Consider the following 17,168-nt stretch of genomic DNA (forward strand, 5'->3'; position numbering starts at 1 on the left):
ATGAGGGGATGAGAGATGAGGGATGAGGGATGATTTTCACACTCTTTTTGTTTTAACTTTGGATGGAGGTATGGGAAAGGAAGAAGGAAAGGATATGAGGGTGGTGGCTTCAGTGACATCGGAAAGCGGTTTGGTGGGTCAGCGATTCTGCTACAAAGAGACAGCGTGAGGTTCCAATTTGGGGAATCTGGTATGGATCGATGGTTTGGGCATCAGAATCATTCATTATATGTATTTTGTGGGTGTATGTTATGATACCCTAGAGATGAATCGTTGTACGTTGAGAATTTGAAAAGTTTGCGAGGATTGGAGTTGTTTTGGATAATTACAACGTGATTGTGATATGATGTTAGATGGTGTGAGATGATCTATGGGATGTGAGCTGTTGCGAATCGGAAGCACCACAATCCAATCTACAATATGCTCAAGGCGTCAGCGTGTACCTGATGATTATGTATATGGAGATGTCTAGATGGTTCTACCTAGTTTGAATGATCTAGACTTACTTGGTGGTGGAGTGGAGTTTGAAGTGGATTCTGGATGAGAGGTGGGGAGTGGAGAATGAAGAATGGAGAATGCAGAATGGGGGTTGGAAGGTGGAAGTGGGGAGGTGGTGATTTGGTGGTGTGGTGGTGAGGGAGAATGATAAGGGAGGGGGGAGATATAAGGCTCAGGAAAGGAAAAGGAGGGCAGGCATGATAGGATATGACATGATGATATAGTTTTCCGGTAACCAGATAGTCATAGTAGGCTGCTGGATGAGTAGACTTTTAGATAGATCACAATATCTTCTGCACGATTATACACAATCGTGCACTCTGGTAGGTACCTGGGGTAACTTGAACTTTCTCGATGGTGGGGGGGGGATCTTGTGGATGGGTGTGTGTATGTATGTATGTATGTATGGATGTATGTATGGATGGATGGATGGATGAATTAGATAGGTAGCTAGATAATTGGTGGATTTCTTTGCAGGATATAATGGGGGTTGTAGGTAGATATCTTGTTTCTTCTAGAGATCATCTACCTACTCATGGGTGAGAGAGTGGATGTTGATATGTGACAAGTTATATGAGAATGAGGGATGAGGCGTTTCTACCTATCTATCTAGGTGACTGAGGATTGAGATGGTTATACCTATCTAGTATTCGCTGCCTACTATCTACGTACCTAGGAGGTACCACATCATGCACGAGTAGTACAGTAGACAACAGTGATACATACAAGAGTGCAATGACTAAGCATGACGTCTGCGCCGCGTTGAGTCAAATTATTGATCATTTGGGTGCGGCTTAAAAATCATTGCGACGCTAACCAAATGAGTACTGCCTAGCGTGATTAATCCCTGAGCTTCCCTCCATCCATATATGTCGATCTCTCGTAATAATAAACAATTCCACCTCCACCCACAAATCCCACACAATCATCAATTCAATTCAATTTTGAAGATTTCTACCATCTTACTTATCTCTTCAATTGCAATTGTCTTTCGTATTCAAGCTTCTCAACGGTCAATCAAGCAGTTACGTTCAAAAGGATTCTTTTGATTCCTCTTTGGCATTTGAAATATTCTTGAAAGTTCTCGAGCTTTTTTTCTTCTTCGATCTTGCGACGCGTCTCTTGAAGCATTTCCAACTGCGCACTTCAAGACCTACAAAGACTCAACAATACAATACACCTTACCCTTACAACAAAACAATTAATCGTACACGATACTCGGTCCAACAATGGCTGGTCGGAAAACTAAAGCCGCAGCTGCAGTAACATCTCCCGCCAATGTCGGCGTCAAACGAACCACTGCGTCTCGCACATCTGCTACTGCAGCACCAAAATCATCAAAGGTAACGAAGAAGCCAGCGAAGAAAGTTACCACCACCAAAGCTGCCGCTGCTAAACCCGCTACCAAAAAAACTGTCAAGAAGCCAGCTCCTAAAAAATCAAAGGTAGCATCTAAACCGGCTCCAGAGGAGGATGCTGAGATGGAGGAGGAAGATATTGAGACTGCTACAAGTGACAAAGAGGAAACACCAGGTAAGCTTTTCTCTTAACTCAATCAACACAATATTAGGAATGCGTCTGACATCTGTTTACAGCGCCAAAACCTGCCGTTAGCAGAAAGAGAAGTCGAACTCAAGAATCGGAGGCCTTACCTGTTGCAAAGAAGCTCAAGGTCGGCCCTAGCATCAACACTCCACCTACCCAGCGACTTGACGTTTATGTTTTCGGAAGTGGAGAAAATAATGAATTGGGTTTGGGTGCAGCTAAGATCGATGGCAAACCACCCATGAATGTCAAGCGACCACGTTACAATCCCCTTCTCAAAGGCGTTACCCAAGTTGCTGTCGGCGGTATGCACTGTATCGCGTTGACCGATGATCAAAGAATCTTGACATGGGGAGTGTCTGATGGAGGATCTCTAGGTCGTGATACTAGCTCATATGAAGCACCGGCCAAAGACATGGATGCAGATTCTGTGGATGAGGATGAGGATGATATCGTTCTCAACCCAGTTGAGAGTACCCCAACGGCTATCTCCACTGATTTTCTCGATGGACGAAAGGTCGTTCAAGTAATTGCCAGTGACTCTGCTAGCTTCGTGCTCACTGAAGATGGTTATGTATACGGTTGGGGTTCGTTCATTGTAAGTTATCTTTCCACGCTCTTGATTATTCAAATCGACTAACAATAACAGGGAAATGATGGCATCATCGGTTTCACTGCTGAAGGCGCGTCAATGGCGGCCAAAGAACGCGACGGTGATCTCAAGAAGAAGCTCCAGATCCAGGTAGAGCCCATACTCATTCCTGGATTAAAGAACATCAAGTCATTGGCCCGTGGTGGCAATCATGTCATGGCACTTGATAACAAGGGAACTGTTTTCACCTGGGGAGCTTACGAACAAAACCAGCTCGGTAGACGAGTCAATAACCGTTTCAAATTCGCAGCACTTACTCCAACACCAGTTTTGAAGAAGTGCAAGTCGATTGCTGGAGGTACCTATCATTCCTTTGCCATTAACACCAAAGGCCAAGTCCTCACATGGGGTTTGAACAATTTCGGCCAGACCGGTATTGGCGAAAATGCTGGCGAAAATGATGCTATCATCAATAACCCGACTGTTGTTAAGGGTTTTGAGGGGTTTGACATCAAGCAAATTAAAGGATGTCTTCATCACTCAATTGCCTGTACTGAGAAGCAGGAGGTTTTGGTTGTTGGAAGATGCGATGAAGGTCAGACTGGCCTTGATTTCGCTAGTGTTGACCAAGATACTTTCATCGTTAGCTCCACCACCTCTAAGCCAGCTATTCTCAAGGTTCCAACCGTTGTTCCTGGTATCACAGCCACTTTTGTAGCTGGTGCAATCGATAACAACATTGTTCTGACAGAAGACGGCAAAGTATGGGCATGGGGATATGGTGAGAACTACAGGACTGGCCTAGGCAGTGACGATACCACCAGGACACCTACCCTCATCGAAAACTCTGCCATCAAGGGCAAGAAGATTACTTTTGCTGGTTGCGGAGGTCAGTTCAGTGTCATTGCTGGACCTGAGGTCACAACGAGCAGCGACAACTAGGCCAAGAGAGGCGTGGGGACGGGATGATGAAAGGATTGTTTTCTGTATTACGATAACGACTTATGTTTGTGAACGAACGAATACCATGCTGCGTTGTTGGCTTTTGAGGGACAGCAGTTTAAATCCTTCTACGCCACCAATCCAGCTCGAACTCAGCCTTCCAACGTATATTTGACATTGAAAATACATCTACCTTGGTTTTGAGGGACTGACCTTGATGAGTCTCTGGTTTTCACCTAGGACTTTGATCCGGATTCATCAAGGCATGTTTTCTCATCACCAAAGTAGGTGTATTTTGATATTGAATATGCAATGGAAGGGTGATAATAGGGAGGGTTGGTAGTGGTTTAGAGGGAGGATGGCTGTTGGTCGCCTATTTAATAGAGATTTGGATGGCGTTTTCTTTTAATTGGTGTTGATAGATTCTTTGAGACAGCATTGCATATGGCAGGATATATGCATTGGGTGTTTGAATGGGCGTTCTTAATAAAAGTTGGTCTAGACTTAGACTAGATAGATACCACGTTCATTGTAGGATTAGAACTGCATAGTGTATACCTGTGCATAATAAAGAAAGGATTAATGAAAGTATCGACCTTTGCTTTGTTTTCTGGTGATTCTAAGGGGTGAACTTGTTTGAGAAAGGTTCAAGGTATGAGAATGATAAGGGAGGTATTTGTTGGAAATTTTCAGCATGTAGACACATTTCTACTGGTGAAGTTGATGTAGGAATTTACGAGGGGAAAAGAAATGGTCGTGGTTGACATTTCACGGTCGATGAACATTGAAGAATAGAATAGGGAAGGGGGCGCTCAACCGGATTCTCAATGTGGTTGAACAGGGAACGGCGGATGCTTGAAAGGGAGGGGTCACGGAGTGGCTCATGGGAATTGATTACGGGAATGCTAATCGGATTGGTTTTTGACATCAGGCCTCTAAAGGGACTTTCACATAACATGGCATTGCTATGTTGTTGCCGTTCTCGCGCTTTGAGTCACCGTATCATATCGATCGATAATTTTGCAAATTGGAAGGAAGGAAGGAAGGAAGAGAGAAGTTGAGAGACAAGAAACGAGAGTAGCTCGAGAGAGTTTTTATGGTCTTGTTGCGAAAGTTCTCGAGTAGATCTTTCCATCCCACTTTGAGGAGAAGAATAGAGCGGAAACCCCTCCTTGAAATAATGCTTGTCTCGATGTGAAGTCTTGTGAAATCTCTCAATCCCCATTTCCTCTACACTCCCCCACGATCCAACCCCCCACGCTCCCCCTTCTTCATAGCCCTCTCCCTCATATCCCTCACCACCAAATCCACCAAACACATCCCCCTCTTTTTTTCACACCTCGCCTTCCCAATTTCCAATCCCGTACTCTGCCCTACTGCCTGCATCACACACTGTGTTTCCTCGCGCAACAACTCGACAACTACATACACACCTGTTGTTCCTTTTGGTAACCCTCCTGTTCGCCAATCGTAGCAGTGGAATTTGGTGAGGAGATTGGAGCAGGGTGAGGATGAGGATGTGAAGGCGGAGAGGTAGGGAGAGAGGGATATGGAGGGGGAAGGGGAGGAAGAGATGCAGGATTTGTGCGTGGGAAAGTTGATTGCGTATTCGTAGTTTTGGTTGGGGAGGATGGGAGGGCGTGTGGAAATGCTGATGGTGGTTATGGTTATGGAGGTGGTTGTGGCGGCGTAGGGCCAAATGGGAATGGCGAGGGTAAGGGGGAGAAAAAAGGAGATGATGAAGGCGAGGAGGGGGTTTGGGATGGAGAGGATGTGCATTCTTTTGGGTGGGGGATGAGAAGATGGTGGTGTGGTTAAAAGAGGGTGGTGTTTGAAAATATTCGTGGTGAGCTCGGTGGATACGGAAGAAAACGAATGGACGATCGTGGTGCCGACAGTGTGGTCGAATTGATTTAATGATAGAACTGAAAGGCCGCAGTTAAATTAAACACCGTCAAATATTTACACAGGGAGACAGCACAAGAAGGGTTATCTCCAAGTCATTTATCTAGCCAAAGGAATGCCAAGCACACACGGAGAACTAGTTCATAAGATTAAACTTAAGCAGCGGATGCGCTTCAAAGTCGGTTGCTAGCCCCGCAGTAAAGGCTGATTGACTCCGCCACCTCTTCATCTGGATGCCACTACATTCCGAGAGTTTTTGTGTATCAAAGATGCGAGAAACTGGCGGAAGTGACAGAAGACAGGAGTAGTCTTCACCACGATTAGAATGAATGAGCAGCGGCGCCGCACTCACGGAGTTATTCGAACGCATGCTCGATTCCTAGATATCGGGTTTGCTCTTGAAATCATTTCCAGAATTGGGTTTGACATAACCTATAAGAGAAGGGCGATGATGAATGACGGGATCCCACTTATCATATACGAGGAGCAATTCCATCTTGGGAAAGCGGGGTCCGTTAAGCGCCGCGAGTTGTCGCAGCGAGCTTGTGGGTTGAGGATGGGCGAAACGACGAGGTGGAATTGGTGATCTACGTGAACGGGGTCTAATGTAGGGCCAGAAATAATAAGCATAATTAGCGGAACAGCTAGAGATGGGTTTTGCCGCCGACTAATTGGGAAAGTATATAGATACTGTGTCTTGCTTATTTTTCATACGAGAATTTACGTGAGGAGATCATTAGATCTTATAGTATAATGGCCGTGGAAACATTAGTATCTAATGATTTAGCTGGATATCTGACAGCTTCGAGAATGGTTTATGGATCATGTTGCTCCACCTCACGATACCCCAACTTTAGCATCTGTTCTCTGAAAAGCGCGGCTTCCTGGTTCATCACCTCCGCACTACACCATCAGATATTAATCAGTAAGTCACAGCCCAAACACTTGGATCCAAAGCCAAGAACGATTTGTCAAGACAAAAGCATTTGAAACAAACTCAGGACTCACCTTCTTGGCACTCTATCCTCCTCATCCACCTTTGGGAATTTACCCTTCTGCACCGGTCTCTCCCCCATCCGCGCATCTCTATCCCAAAGTCCCCCTCCCACATTCCCTTCCTCTCCCTGCAACTTGTCATAAATCCCATCTCCAATCCTCGCGCTTTCCTGCGTCCTCGGTATAACATGACAGTGAAAATGCGGTACCGTTTGTCCGCTCTCTGGTCCATCTTGAATCGCTATATTGAACGATCCTGCCGTGAGATTTTGATCGGGGAAATAATAAGCCGCGAGCATTCTTTGCACTTTCTGCGTCGTGGAAAAGATATCATCTAGCTCGGCACGTGAGAGATCGGTCATGCGGGGATGCTGTTGGTAGGGGATTACGAGCACGTGGCCCGGGAGGATGGGCTTGATGTTTACGAGACAGTAGCAGTGGGTTGATTTGTGGAAGACCTGGATGGGGTTAGAAATCTGGAGTTTACACGTTGGGGTTTAAGTTTTGCTCTTGGATCCGACTTGCCTGATCCGTGACTTCGAACTTCCCGAAGTGGATGAGGGGTTTGGGGGGAGGGTGGGATGTCATGGTGCGAGAGTGAAAGTTGCGGAATGGAAATATTGGGAGGAGTAATCGATGGATTATTGGTCGTATTATCATAACCTGAACTTCACAGAATTGACTTGTGAGATAACTTGATATGCGAAGGAAAGGAGAGCTCTCTCTGTTTGGTGTGGCGCTTTTGTGCTTAGTCATCGTGAATGATACCACATCAGTGGGTGCATGGATTAATGGGACTGTTTTCAACTTTTCAATTCTCATTCTTCAATTGTTTGATATCAGAATTCATTTTCTCATTATCAAGCTTTAATGAGTAGTTATAGGAATTTCCAAGATATCTTCATTGAGAGCTCAATAGATGTTACTAGAAAAGCTCTTGCAGTGTTCTGTCATGTCAGTCCATCGCCCACTAGTGGTTGGGCTAATCTTTTGCAGCTACAGGATTCTAACTCCTTCAAACATCAATATTCAATAGCAATATAGACATCAAGTGTGGAGGTATTGATACCCTTGGCAAGTGCCTTGTTAATCACTTGGAATTCCCAAGAAGTATTGAAGAAGATGTCTAGTTGCCTACAAACACAACTCCAATAAGGTAAATTTTTTATAGAAAGCCTTGATCAGTGGAAAGGGGCTACGTGTAATTTGACAGTGAAGCGCAATTTATGCCGAAGTCTGAATACTTCCCAGAATAGAAAGTTCGGCTAATTCTATCTCTTCATCAATGTGAGTTTACTGCACTGAAAACGGACTATGAGAGTCTTATATACTCTTTCCCCGCTGCTCAAGAGACCTACACCGTTGTCCGCTTATTGCGGAGGTTTCATGTAGATTTCTAAGAAGCTATTAACGTCGGCGATTTCGATGGACAAGTCAGTGGTTAAATTTACCCCTATGGACCCACGGTGGGGGTATTGAACATTATAATCAACACCTATTTGTAAGAGCACGTCGTGAGACCAAAATCTTGATTGTGTAATCAACCACGAAGACATCCACAAGAAACCCAGAAAATATTCCCTAGCTCAACAGAGGGTTTGAATTTCTTGGCAACGGGGACTGCGGAAGGTTCGTCACTACCCGTCGTCCGAGCTCGTCGGCACTTGATGAGGAGCCCCAGAGTATAGTCTCCACTTAAGATCGAATGGCTACAACGACATCGTTGTATAGATAGAATGAGCTTTCCTTATTTTCTCTTGTCAGATCCTAGTCAAAATAACTTGTTCAGATATCAGATACTAAAAACAAACTCAGTTCATCAATACGACTCAACCAATCACTCTTTACAGCCACAGTCTGTCAAAACCCTTGAGATACAAACGCCCAAAAGAATACTGACAAGAAGAAAGTCACCGGGCCCAACCCATGGAAGGTAGCCATCATTCTGGAAGATCTCAAGATCCCATACGTCACCGAATACCTAGGTCTGTAACGATATCTGTTCCCTCCTCGCCTCCTCACCCCTCCTTTCATCAAGCCTCGAGCCTCAAACTCCAAAAGTCCACCAATTAACCCCCTCTCCCTCCTAGAAACGACAGACCTCAACCCCCCCCTCCCCCTTTCGAAGCCCTTACCCCAACGGCCGCGTCCCCGCCATCACCGACCCCAACACCTCCCTCATCCCACAGCGAGAAGCTGGATAGCGCCACCGAGCGCTATTTCGACCAGATCAAACGAGTCTTGTATGTATGTATTAGATAAACATTTGAGCGGAAAAGAATGGTTGGCCGGTGAGAGGTGTACATATGCCAATCTGGCATTTATTCCATGGGACATGGGTACGTACCCATGGATTCTGGCGATCGCGCGGGAGAATTGGAGATTGAGAGGGATATTCCTCACTTCTGGAAGTGGCATACGAAAATGATGGAGAGATCTTCTGTGAAGAAGATTATTGAGGATAACAAGGCTGCTGCGACTGCTTAATGGGCGCTTTGGGGGAGTAGAAGATCCGTGGTCGGGTACTCTGACGAGTCATGCATTAGATTACAGTAGAACATTTATAAATGAGAGAATTGAAGTGAATGGGAATATTCAATGCTATCAGATTGTTCCACTTTTTCTATACGGAAACTTGAGAGTAGATCGTCCGAGTGCCAGACTGCGGGCATTGAACTGAGAACTGAGTACAGAGACGACACCAGATACTGAATTAAACTTTTAGTTCAAAGTTATGCAAATGCTTAATATGTGCTACTTTTTTATCCATACATAGTTCCTTGTAATACAATACCATGTCCCGGTAGGCGAGTCATGCTATTACATCACATCACATCATGAGATGAGAGTAGGTATAAAGAGACTGTAATGATATTCTAAGCTAAAACGAATCATAACAGCCCTCCAATATCATTCGTACCCCTTTCAAAAATTCATCCAATTAAAACCATTCTCAATCTGTAGAAACGAGCCGTAGAGAAAAGATGTAAAAGAAGAACCCATAAGAAGCCCTTCCTCGCGGCTCCTCGTGCGAAAGCAGGAGTAGGTAAACGATCGTTGTATTGATGCGCAATATTCAAAACTATAAATATGGGCATTGGCCAACTTCTATATTATAATGAGGCCCCCATTCGTGATCTCTGGAATCTGAATACTTCGCATGGCTTCTACAAGATGAAGGTTGATTCACTAAAGAGTGTACCTTGCTCCTCCACAGCTGTCTCGCCATCCTTAATCTTGAGGACGAGGGAGTTGGTTGGGGGGATAGCCCACTATAAAGATGTTAACATTGATAAATCAAAACGCCGCCGGATAGCTTACCTGATAACAGAAAGGTCTGGTTCCCACAACTCCTCCAACAACTGATTTGATGAAGCTGGGAATGTGGGATAGAATATCAACTCTGTCTGTCCTTTCCCCGAGCGATCCACTGAGAACTGCAGAGAATTCACCAGATTTGCTCTTGCCTTCCCATTTATACTCAGCTGAGATAGGTTCGGGCCACATAGTCTCTGGGTCTTCCTTCGACTCAGTATGCTTTACAGTGTTGGTAGCACCGGCGTATACGATCTCGCCGTCCTTTACAATACCTCCAACATTCACAGAGGTGTGGCCGTAAGAAGCAGGAGTTGTGAACTCCATCATGATAGCGGAATAGGTAGGTGTTTGGAAAGTTGCAAAATTCCATTTTGCTGCAGCATGATGAGGCTTCATGCCTTGAATGGCGTGAATGAAAATTCCGCGTCCTTTGAAGTCGTAGTTCTTCTCGGGTGTGGTGATGGTACCAGTGACGGTGCAACGAGGCCAGAATCGATGTCTCATCTCTCCCCATGGTGCGGCGGGATCAGTACCGTAGTAGGTGGTTCCATTCTCTCCCACCTGGAAGCCAGGGGCTGCGCGTTTGAATACAAGGTTAACAAGTCCAGACTCATTGCGAGCGGCCTTGATGGTGTATTCGTCACCAGCTTCGTTCAAAGCGATGGAAAGGCCGTCGGCGTAGAACGAAACCATTTCTTCGTCAAAACCATAGTTCTCGAGTGCATCTGAAAGCCAGAGATGGTCGGATTGTTTTGGGCCTTTGTGGTTGAACACTTTGACGTTCAGTTGACAAGTTGTTCGAAGTCCGCTGCATCCGGCGTTAGTGTAATGTTGCCTTGACGCGTGATGCATCTCGTAAGTGCATGGGTTAAACATACGCCACATTGTTGTAAATCATCTGAACAGATGCGACTTTACCCTCATCTGAGATCATATAGAAGGTCTGAGTCTCTACATTTGTACTCTCTTGAGCCTTCCATTTCAAATCGGCCTTCGTCAACTCGGTGTAGGGAGTTTTCTCAGCTTGAGCTGTTACCGTGCGAATACCTGCAGAACCATACTCTGGTTCCTCAGTTCCCACGACATTTGCGAGTCTGTGAATTTTAGCAGGTGGTTTTATCAAAATTAGGGAGAGGCACACGTCTGTTTAAACCAATTCATTGTGTTTTGGGCTGTCAAGGATGTCTCTTTTGGTGGTGTTTAGGATGTTTTAATTAAGAGGAAATCCTTCTCCGAGGTCCACGGTGGCACATGATGTGGGAACTAAGAAATAAGGTTATAAGCTTACCTAAGCGAAGGTCCTTTCCATAAACGGCTCGGATCGATCATGCCACACCGCCTGCTGAATTTGATCAACAACTTCACTGGAAGGGACATCAGGGGAAGAAAAGCATACTCAGAAGCTACCTAGTATTGATATTTTTCTCTAATACCCGACTTTCTGCTGTGGACAGCTATACATGTAGTCATAGGTATGAGTGATTCAGTACCGGATGCCAAATCCTTTTAAGTAAACAGTCATTCCATCAACCAGACATAGAAAACATCAAAAAGGGAAGAGCAAATTCATAAAACATTCATATTCATTAACACCAGCACCTATGCAAATCTGCATACCTAACCAATCTCAATACTGGAACACCCAAACCAAAGTGACCGCTGATCAGCGCTCCTGTTCATACACCCCAAATATCTTTCCTGACTCCATGTCCAATCCAGTATTTATGCAGAATCGTAATTGCACATTTCCTCCCTCAACTTATCTTCCTCGCCCATTTGTCAGATCATTTTGCCTCGGAACGCGGACTTTGTCCATTTTTTTCACCTGCCGGCTTTCTTTCCCACAACCGCATCTCTTCTGATCGTTCCCTCTCCCACAAACTCAACTCTCTTCTCGTCTTTTTGTCTTTGAAAATGGGGCTTTGTCCTGTCTCTTCTTGACGATTGAGCGCTTCGATCTCGATTTTCAAATCCTCCAACACATCTATATGTGCGAGTAAATCTCTTCTAGCCTGAAAGACATCTTGAGGCGCAGTTTCGTGATTCCACTTGCTTTCGATTTCAGCCCGATGTCTAGTTGCATCAGTAATACGAGCATTGAGATAGTTAATATGCGAAGCGTTATCGGTGGTGTGAGGAGCAAGAAGAGATCCTTCCATCTTTTCATCGCTAGGGGTTTTGGAAACCATGATTCCCGGTCCTTCTTTCCACTGTCGTAATAAATACTCGCCAATCGTAGCGTATCGAAGTTCCTTCTTGGAAAGGTCACCAGAGTTGATTGGAGTCTCCATCCCTTCTTTGATCGTCGCCTTCCAATTTTCCAACTCTCGGTCAATCCGATCGCAGTCTTTCTTGTAATCACTGTGCCCGCTGTAACCTTTTACCAATATGCGCTTTTCTTCGTCCCAATACCAATCACAGATATTCATCCCATTCGCCATGAACCGCCACGATGAATCCACAAAGTGCAGTGTGTTATCTGCAGCAATGTTCTGCTTTATAGAATGCTCCTTTAACAGAGAGAGTCTATCAGATATTTCGCCATAGAATGGACCCATCGAACGCTCGCGGATTGTTCCATTGCTCATAATACATCTCAATTGCTGAGGCCATTCATATTTCGGTTTCTCGAACTCGTTGCTCCTGTGGTACCATTTAAATTCCATTGGCTTCGTACGCTTCAATTGAACGAAACTGGTGCATGCAGATTCGTCGACCGGGTCATCACCCACGAGTCCGTTCATGCCACAACTCTGCAGTGGTCGCTGTCGTGGAGGTAGGGTGGAAATGCTAGCATCAGCTCCTAGCCAATTCCGGTCTGGGCCTTGCCAATCGATAGGATCGAAGTGTTCTCTTACAACTTTCTCAACCGCTCTTCGCACAATCTTGTCAGGCAGTGAGTGAGGCTCCGATGACTCGAGACTGCACTCCGCTTCCTGGGAATCTCCAACCGCCTTCTCTATATCCCGAAACGCATTCTCTATCTCACTCTCCATATCCTTGCGTAAATTCTCATATTCCTTTAATAACTTGAACGTGCTAACCCCTCTCTTCTCCTGCGCCATGACCACATCTTTCCCCTTCCTTAGAATCTTGTTCACCTTTTCCTTATCCTTGTCCATCCCCAAGCTATACAACCATCGCTTCGCCCCTGTCTTCTCCCAATCCCCTCTTACTTCATGAGCCCGCATATCGACCCCAGAAGCTTGAAACGCATCTCGCATCCGCATCGCATACATCCCAACAAAACTCGTCGCGCATCGTTCTCCACACGTCGTGATCGTAAATAGAAGATCACTATGAAGCGGAACCACACCAGGTGGTAGATAACTATGACCAAGAGGATATGTCGCATTTTTCTCTTCATAGATACCTACACTAGATAAAGAGGGAGAAAATATAGCGTCTTCGCCAGTTTGTGACATCGTAGACCCTGCGGGGAAATCAATCTGGTGCGTTCTTGCATAGTTCACCATATACGCAGCTGACTGCGGATCTTTAGTTGCCTCAAAAGTCATCAACTCTACTTTCTCTTCGAATGTATATGGCCCAGCTGCTATTGCCTCCATTTTCTTCCTTGTTTCCTTGCTCACTTCGACAGGAAAAGGGAGCAAAGGAGGAGGAGGGGGAGAAGTAAAAGCAGCAGGAGCAATCGGCTTGCCCGTAGGACGTCTCGCCGACTTAGCAGGTATGGCCAAAGGAGCAGGTACCAAATCCGCATTCTCAATCGTGCTCGAAGAAGGTCCTTCTATAATACCTAGCGCCAAAGCATATTCATAACATTGGTACAATGCTCCACCAGGTGTTTGAGGAGGAAAGTATCCGCCGCCGAAAGCTGCAAATGTTGCACAGCCTCTGCAGTTTGCTGGACATCGTTGAACGGGTATGGAGGGTTTGGATAGCGACATTGTTGGTGGGGATTGTTTGCTCATTTGTTTGAGATGAATGGTGTTGTTTATTGTTTAATTTGATGAAAGTTGATGAAGCTATATGTGAAATTTTTGACGGTGCGCTTTTGTCTATATAGTTGATCTGTCGAGAGTTGAGTCTCGGTACTACAAGGAAAAATTAAAGCCAAACAAATCACTTATTGCAAGGCTATCCAATACCAAATGTAGAAATCAATGGTGGCAAGTGAACTTTAGACGAGAAGGTGAAGTGAATTTTTCACTACGGCGCGCCTCCCGTTGGCCGTGAATTCGAGCTGACGCGAAGCTTTGAGATCTGAAGCATACCGCCATATTTACCAAAAAAAACCAAACAAAGCCGAGTAAACTGACAAACTAAGCCCTCAATTTAAGACTCGTCTTCGAGTAGGTCAAATATGGTCTTCGTTACCTCTTGAATATCTATAATTCGAGACAGAGCCAGCCGTAACCACTGTAACCAGTGTCTTCTCGTCGCATCACGTAGGTGAGAAAGGAGCCATACGATACCAAATCCACGTGCATCACAAAGCATTCTACTGACAGTGGGTACATCAGGAGTTTTTATTTCTATACCAGTATATGTGGTTAATCAATTGATCCATCCTAGGGATCCAATCCAGGAGATAACTTCCCGGTACCATACGCAACGCTTAAACTACCAACAAACATTTCCTTCCAAAAACATGAACCGCCCAAATGATTGGCGAATGATGATGAAGGTACAAATGATCCAAAGTACAAAGAAGAGGGGAGATCTAGAAGACCCCCCGAACTTCCTTCAAATATCTAATTTCTTGACACCCCTTTGCACCTTCAGCACCGAAAAGAGATTCCTCCATGAAGATCCATTAGACAAGACCATCGTAGAGCGAAAGTGCAGATACAATCGTCTCATCACGTTTACTTCCTTCTTTGAATTCTTCCATGTCCAGACTGCCATTCTCATCCTTGTCCATCATACGGAAGATCTTCTTGACCCGCTTTTCAGGGGTATCCTCATCAGGTGGAAGTTTGACCATTGAGCCAACCTACAGAAGTGCTAATCAGTACTTGCACAATCCAAAGTAACGTAAGAGACAAAGATACTCGAAATGAGCTCCTATGAGAGTAGGAAAATCATTCGAACGGCTAGGTAATGGATGAAAGTCCAGCTCATGAGGAGCATCATTGCCAGAGCATCTTACTCGACAAATCTTGCAAAATACCACTGCTCCATGCCCAATGCAAATAGAGACCTCAAACATGTCCACGTGACCATGAGGGTAGAAGTTGAGAGGTACTCACCATCTTGTAAATTGCCTCTACAATCGCTAACATCTCTTCATAACTTATCTTTCCATCTCCATCAATGTCATAAAGCTGGAATGCCCAGTCTAATTTGTCCTCCATCTTTCCTCGACTGGTCACACTGAGGGCGCAAATAAACTCTTTGAAATCAATTGAACCTGACTTGTCGCTATCGAAAACATTGAACACGTAGTCTGCAAAGGACGATGGGTCTCCGAATGGAAAGAATTGTCGGTAGATCTTTTGGAATTCCTCCTTAGTGAGCATCCCAGATGGGCAGTCCTTCAAGAAACCTAGAAAGACCACATTATTAGGTGGCCATTCAATGAGACCGACTACGTTTTTTGCACACCTTTATACCATTGTTGCAATTCCTTCTTATCGAAGTGAGTAGATTTCTGGAGTTCGGTGATTTGCTCTGCAGAGAGCTTCGATTGACTAGGTTTAACAAGTCAGTCTATCTGCCAGCGCGCAAACTAGATTATATGAAATATCCCGCATGTTCCTCGATTAAGTAGGTGCAAGCGATTCAGCCATTTGCGCATAATTCGACGTCATGGTGATTGATATTCTCCTCGTCCATCGTATACCTAGCCGAATCGCTTTTTACCGGACTTTGAAGTCACTGATTTTGTCTATTCATCGAGCGATAAGACTCGGACTTTGTAACGACTTCCGGAAATGCGGTGCACACTGACGAGATCGGTGCATTGGCCTCGTGGCTTTTGGCGGTATTCATGTTGTGCAAGTTGCGCTGGAAAGTCTCGGGAGCGTAAAGAGAAATATGGTACTCACGATTTACCCATCTTCTAAATATTAAATATATTGATTCGGACTGTCTGTGGAAATTCGAATCTGGCGCAGGAAAGAGCGCGGCTCTTGAGGAAGGTTCTGAAAGTCCGAGTATTGGCTGCTGAATGGAACATACTGATGTCAGCGATTTGGCTTCAAGTAGTGAAGGAGAACAACTCCGCGCCTCCTTATGGTAGCCTGAATGTTCGGACGACATACCTTTGATTTAATGTATCGTTGTGCGAAAGAATTTCTGAAACTTGAGAATCGCAAGTAGAGAGAGGATGTTGTAAAGTGTTGGTGGTTGCGGGTTGTGGTTCTAATAGATTTGTAGAAACTCCGTGGGGTAGGTGGAATTGGCCTAGATGACTGAATGAACGGCCTTGCTTGGTTGACTAGGTGGGTCTTCGATTTCGTTGTTGAGTGGGAAGTGAGTAGTTGAATTATATTTATTCACTTGAGACTTTCGCATATATTAAATCAAGGAAGATCTCTGAACTGAAAGTGTCGGAATCCAACAAGTATGTCGCCAGTGAGTTTTGAGACTTGGGAGTTTGGGAGTTGAAGTGAGGCGGCGATCATTTGATTGTTTTGCAGGTAATGAGTTTATTAGGCTGTCACGATTGCTATGAGGGGCTCACTGGGGCTGTGCATTGTTCGCTTGAAAATTGTTACAGCAGCAATCGATACCAACCGCATCCATAAGTACAGTAATAGAGGAGGTACGTATCTAGTAGGTGCCAGTGGTTCTATCAAAACACGAATCGTTTGCTTGTTACATTTGAATCGTGATATCGCAGAGTGTCATTGATTGAAAGACTTTTCTGAATTGAGATGTTTAACCAACGATATTCGAGTACCTAGGTCCCTCTGGAAACTATTGGCTGTTATGTCGTATGTCTTCTGGGCAGGTACAAACCCAAAGCTTTTGCCAAGTGGAAAATCCAGTTTGTTTTGCATGATCTCGTGCTGGCAATTATTAATCATGGCCGAGCCTCATTATCTCATTCTCCCTCAATTCTCTCTCAAATTCGAATCTGGAAAGATCAACAGGATATTCAAGAACGGCTGTAAATGGTAATCGGGTAGGGCTGATAAATGATCTAGTAAGTCTTACCTAGGTAGGTAGATTACTCTCTAGAAAAGGAAGAGTTCATCCTCACTGGCACGTGGCTCCCTCACCAAGATTACCTAGTATGGTGTGTGGCCGGCGTAGTAATCTTGGAGCTCAATTACGAAATAAATATGTTTTATCACATACAATAAACATTACCGTTTCTCTCGCTCATTATAGGATTGCCCTTTGGTGCATTATTTCTCAGCAACAAAGCACAATATACAGCTTCTGCACTACTGTGAGCACA

At 44.9% G+C, this 17,168-nt stretch overlaps 6 protein-coding genes across 6 annotated transcripts; 2 read left to right on the top strand and 4 right to left on the bottom strand.

The window, feature by feature from the left end:
• Nucleotides 1-1,727: 1,727 nt before the first annotated feature.
• On the top strand, nucleotides 1,728-3,577 carry Bfra_004425 (putative ran exchange factor prp20 pim1 protein; the record flags this gene model as incomplete). Its single annotated transcript, XM_037334830.1, has 3 exons — nucleotides 1,728-2,031; nucleotides 2,094-2,641; nucleotides 2,693-3,577. The coding sequence occupies 3 exons, from the start codon at nucleotides 1,728-1,730 to the stop codon at nucleotides 3,575-3,577; spliced, it is 1,737 nt and encodes a 578-aa protein (XP_037193364.1).
• A 2,720-nt stretch (nucleotides 3,578-6,297) lies between these two features.
• On the bottom strand, nucleotides 6,298-6,840 carry Bfra_004426 (putative bis(5 -adenosyl)-triphosphatase protein; the record flags this gene model as incomplete). The annotated part of the gene is made up of 2 exons (XM_037334831.1): nucleotides 6,298-6,385; nucleotides 6,491-6,840. The coding sequence occupies 2 exons, from the start codon at nucleotides 6,838-6,840 to the stop codon at nucleotides 6,298-6,300; spliced, it is 438 nt and encodes a 145-aa protein (XP_037193365.1).
• A 1,987-nt stretch (nucleotides 6,841-8,827) lies between these two features.
• Nucleotides 8,828-8,965, top strand: Bfra_004427 (uncharacterized protein; the record flags this gene model as incomplete). The annotated part of the gene is made up of 1 exon (XM_037334832.1): nucleotides 8,828-8,965. One exon carries the CDS (start codon nucleotides 8,828-8,830, stop codon nucleotides 8,963-8,965), a length of 138 nt encoding a protein of 45 aa, XP_037193366.1.
• A 680-nt stretch (nucleotides 8,966-9,645) lies between these two features.
• Bfra_004428 (putative survival factor 1 protein) lies at nucleotides 9,646-10,957 on the bottom strand (the record flags this gene model as incomplete). The annotated part of the gene is made up of 4 exons (XM_037334833.1): nucleotides 9,646-9,750; nucleotides 9,800-10,604; nucleotides 10,675-10,890; nucleotides 10,938-10,957. The coding sequence occupies 4 exons, from the start codon at nucleotides 10,955-10,957 to the stop codon at nucleotides 9,646-9,648; spliced, it is 1,146 nt and encodes a 381-aa protein (XP_037193367.1).
• A 623-nt stretch (nucleotides 10,958-11,580) lies between these two features.
• Nucleotides 11,581-13,704, bottom strand: Bfra_004429 (uncharacterized protein; the record flags this gene model as incomplete). The annotated part of the gene is made up of 1 exon (XM_037334834.1): nucleotides 11,581-13,704. The coding sequence occupies one exon, from the start codon at nucleotides 13,702-13,704 to the stop codon at nucleotides 11,581-11,583; it is 2,124 nt and encodes a 707-aa protein (XP_037193368.1).
• An 803-nt stretch (nucleotides 13,705-14,507) lies between these two features.
• Nucleotides 14,508-15,883, bottom strand: Bfra_004430 (putative neuronal calcium sensor 1 protein). The gene is made up of 4 exons (XM_037334835.1): nucleotides 15,808-15,883; nucleotides 15,365-15,450; nucleotides 15,010-15,305; nucleotides 14,508-14,753 (listed from the first exon to the last, which is right to left on the bottom strand). The coding sequence occupies exons 1-4, from the start codon at nucleotides 15,816-15,818 to the stop codon at nucleotides 14,574-14,576; spliced, it is 573 nt and encodes a 190-aa protein (XP_037193369.1). The 5' UTR covers nucleotides 15,819-15,883; the 3' UTR covers nucleotides 14,508-14,573.
• Nucleotides 15,884-17,168: the final 1,285 nt, after the last annotated feature.

This window comes from Botrytis fragariae, assembly GCF_013461495.1.
Source record: "Botrytis fragariae strain BVB16 chromosome Unknown tig00000050, whole genome shotgun sequence".
NCBI lineage: Eukaryota > Fungi > Ascomycota > Leotiomycetes > Helotiales > Sclerotiniaceae > Botrytis > Botrytis fragariae.

Excerpts from the sequence above, each read along its gene's own strand:
- Bfra_004430 (XM_037334835.1), bottom strand. Across the intron at positions 15,306-15,364 it reads ATTGCAACAATGGTATAAAG|GTTTCTTGAAGGACTGCCCA; the intron begins GTGTGCAAAAAA and ends TGGTCTTTCTAG. Across the intron at positions 14,754-15,009 it reads TAGAGGCAATTTACAAGATG|GTTGGCTCAATGGTCAAACT; the intron begins GTGAGTACCTCT and ends GCACTTCTGTAG.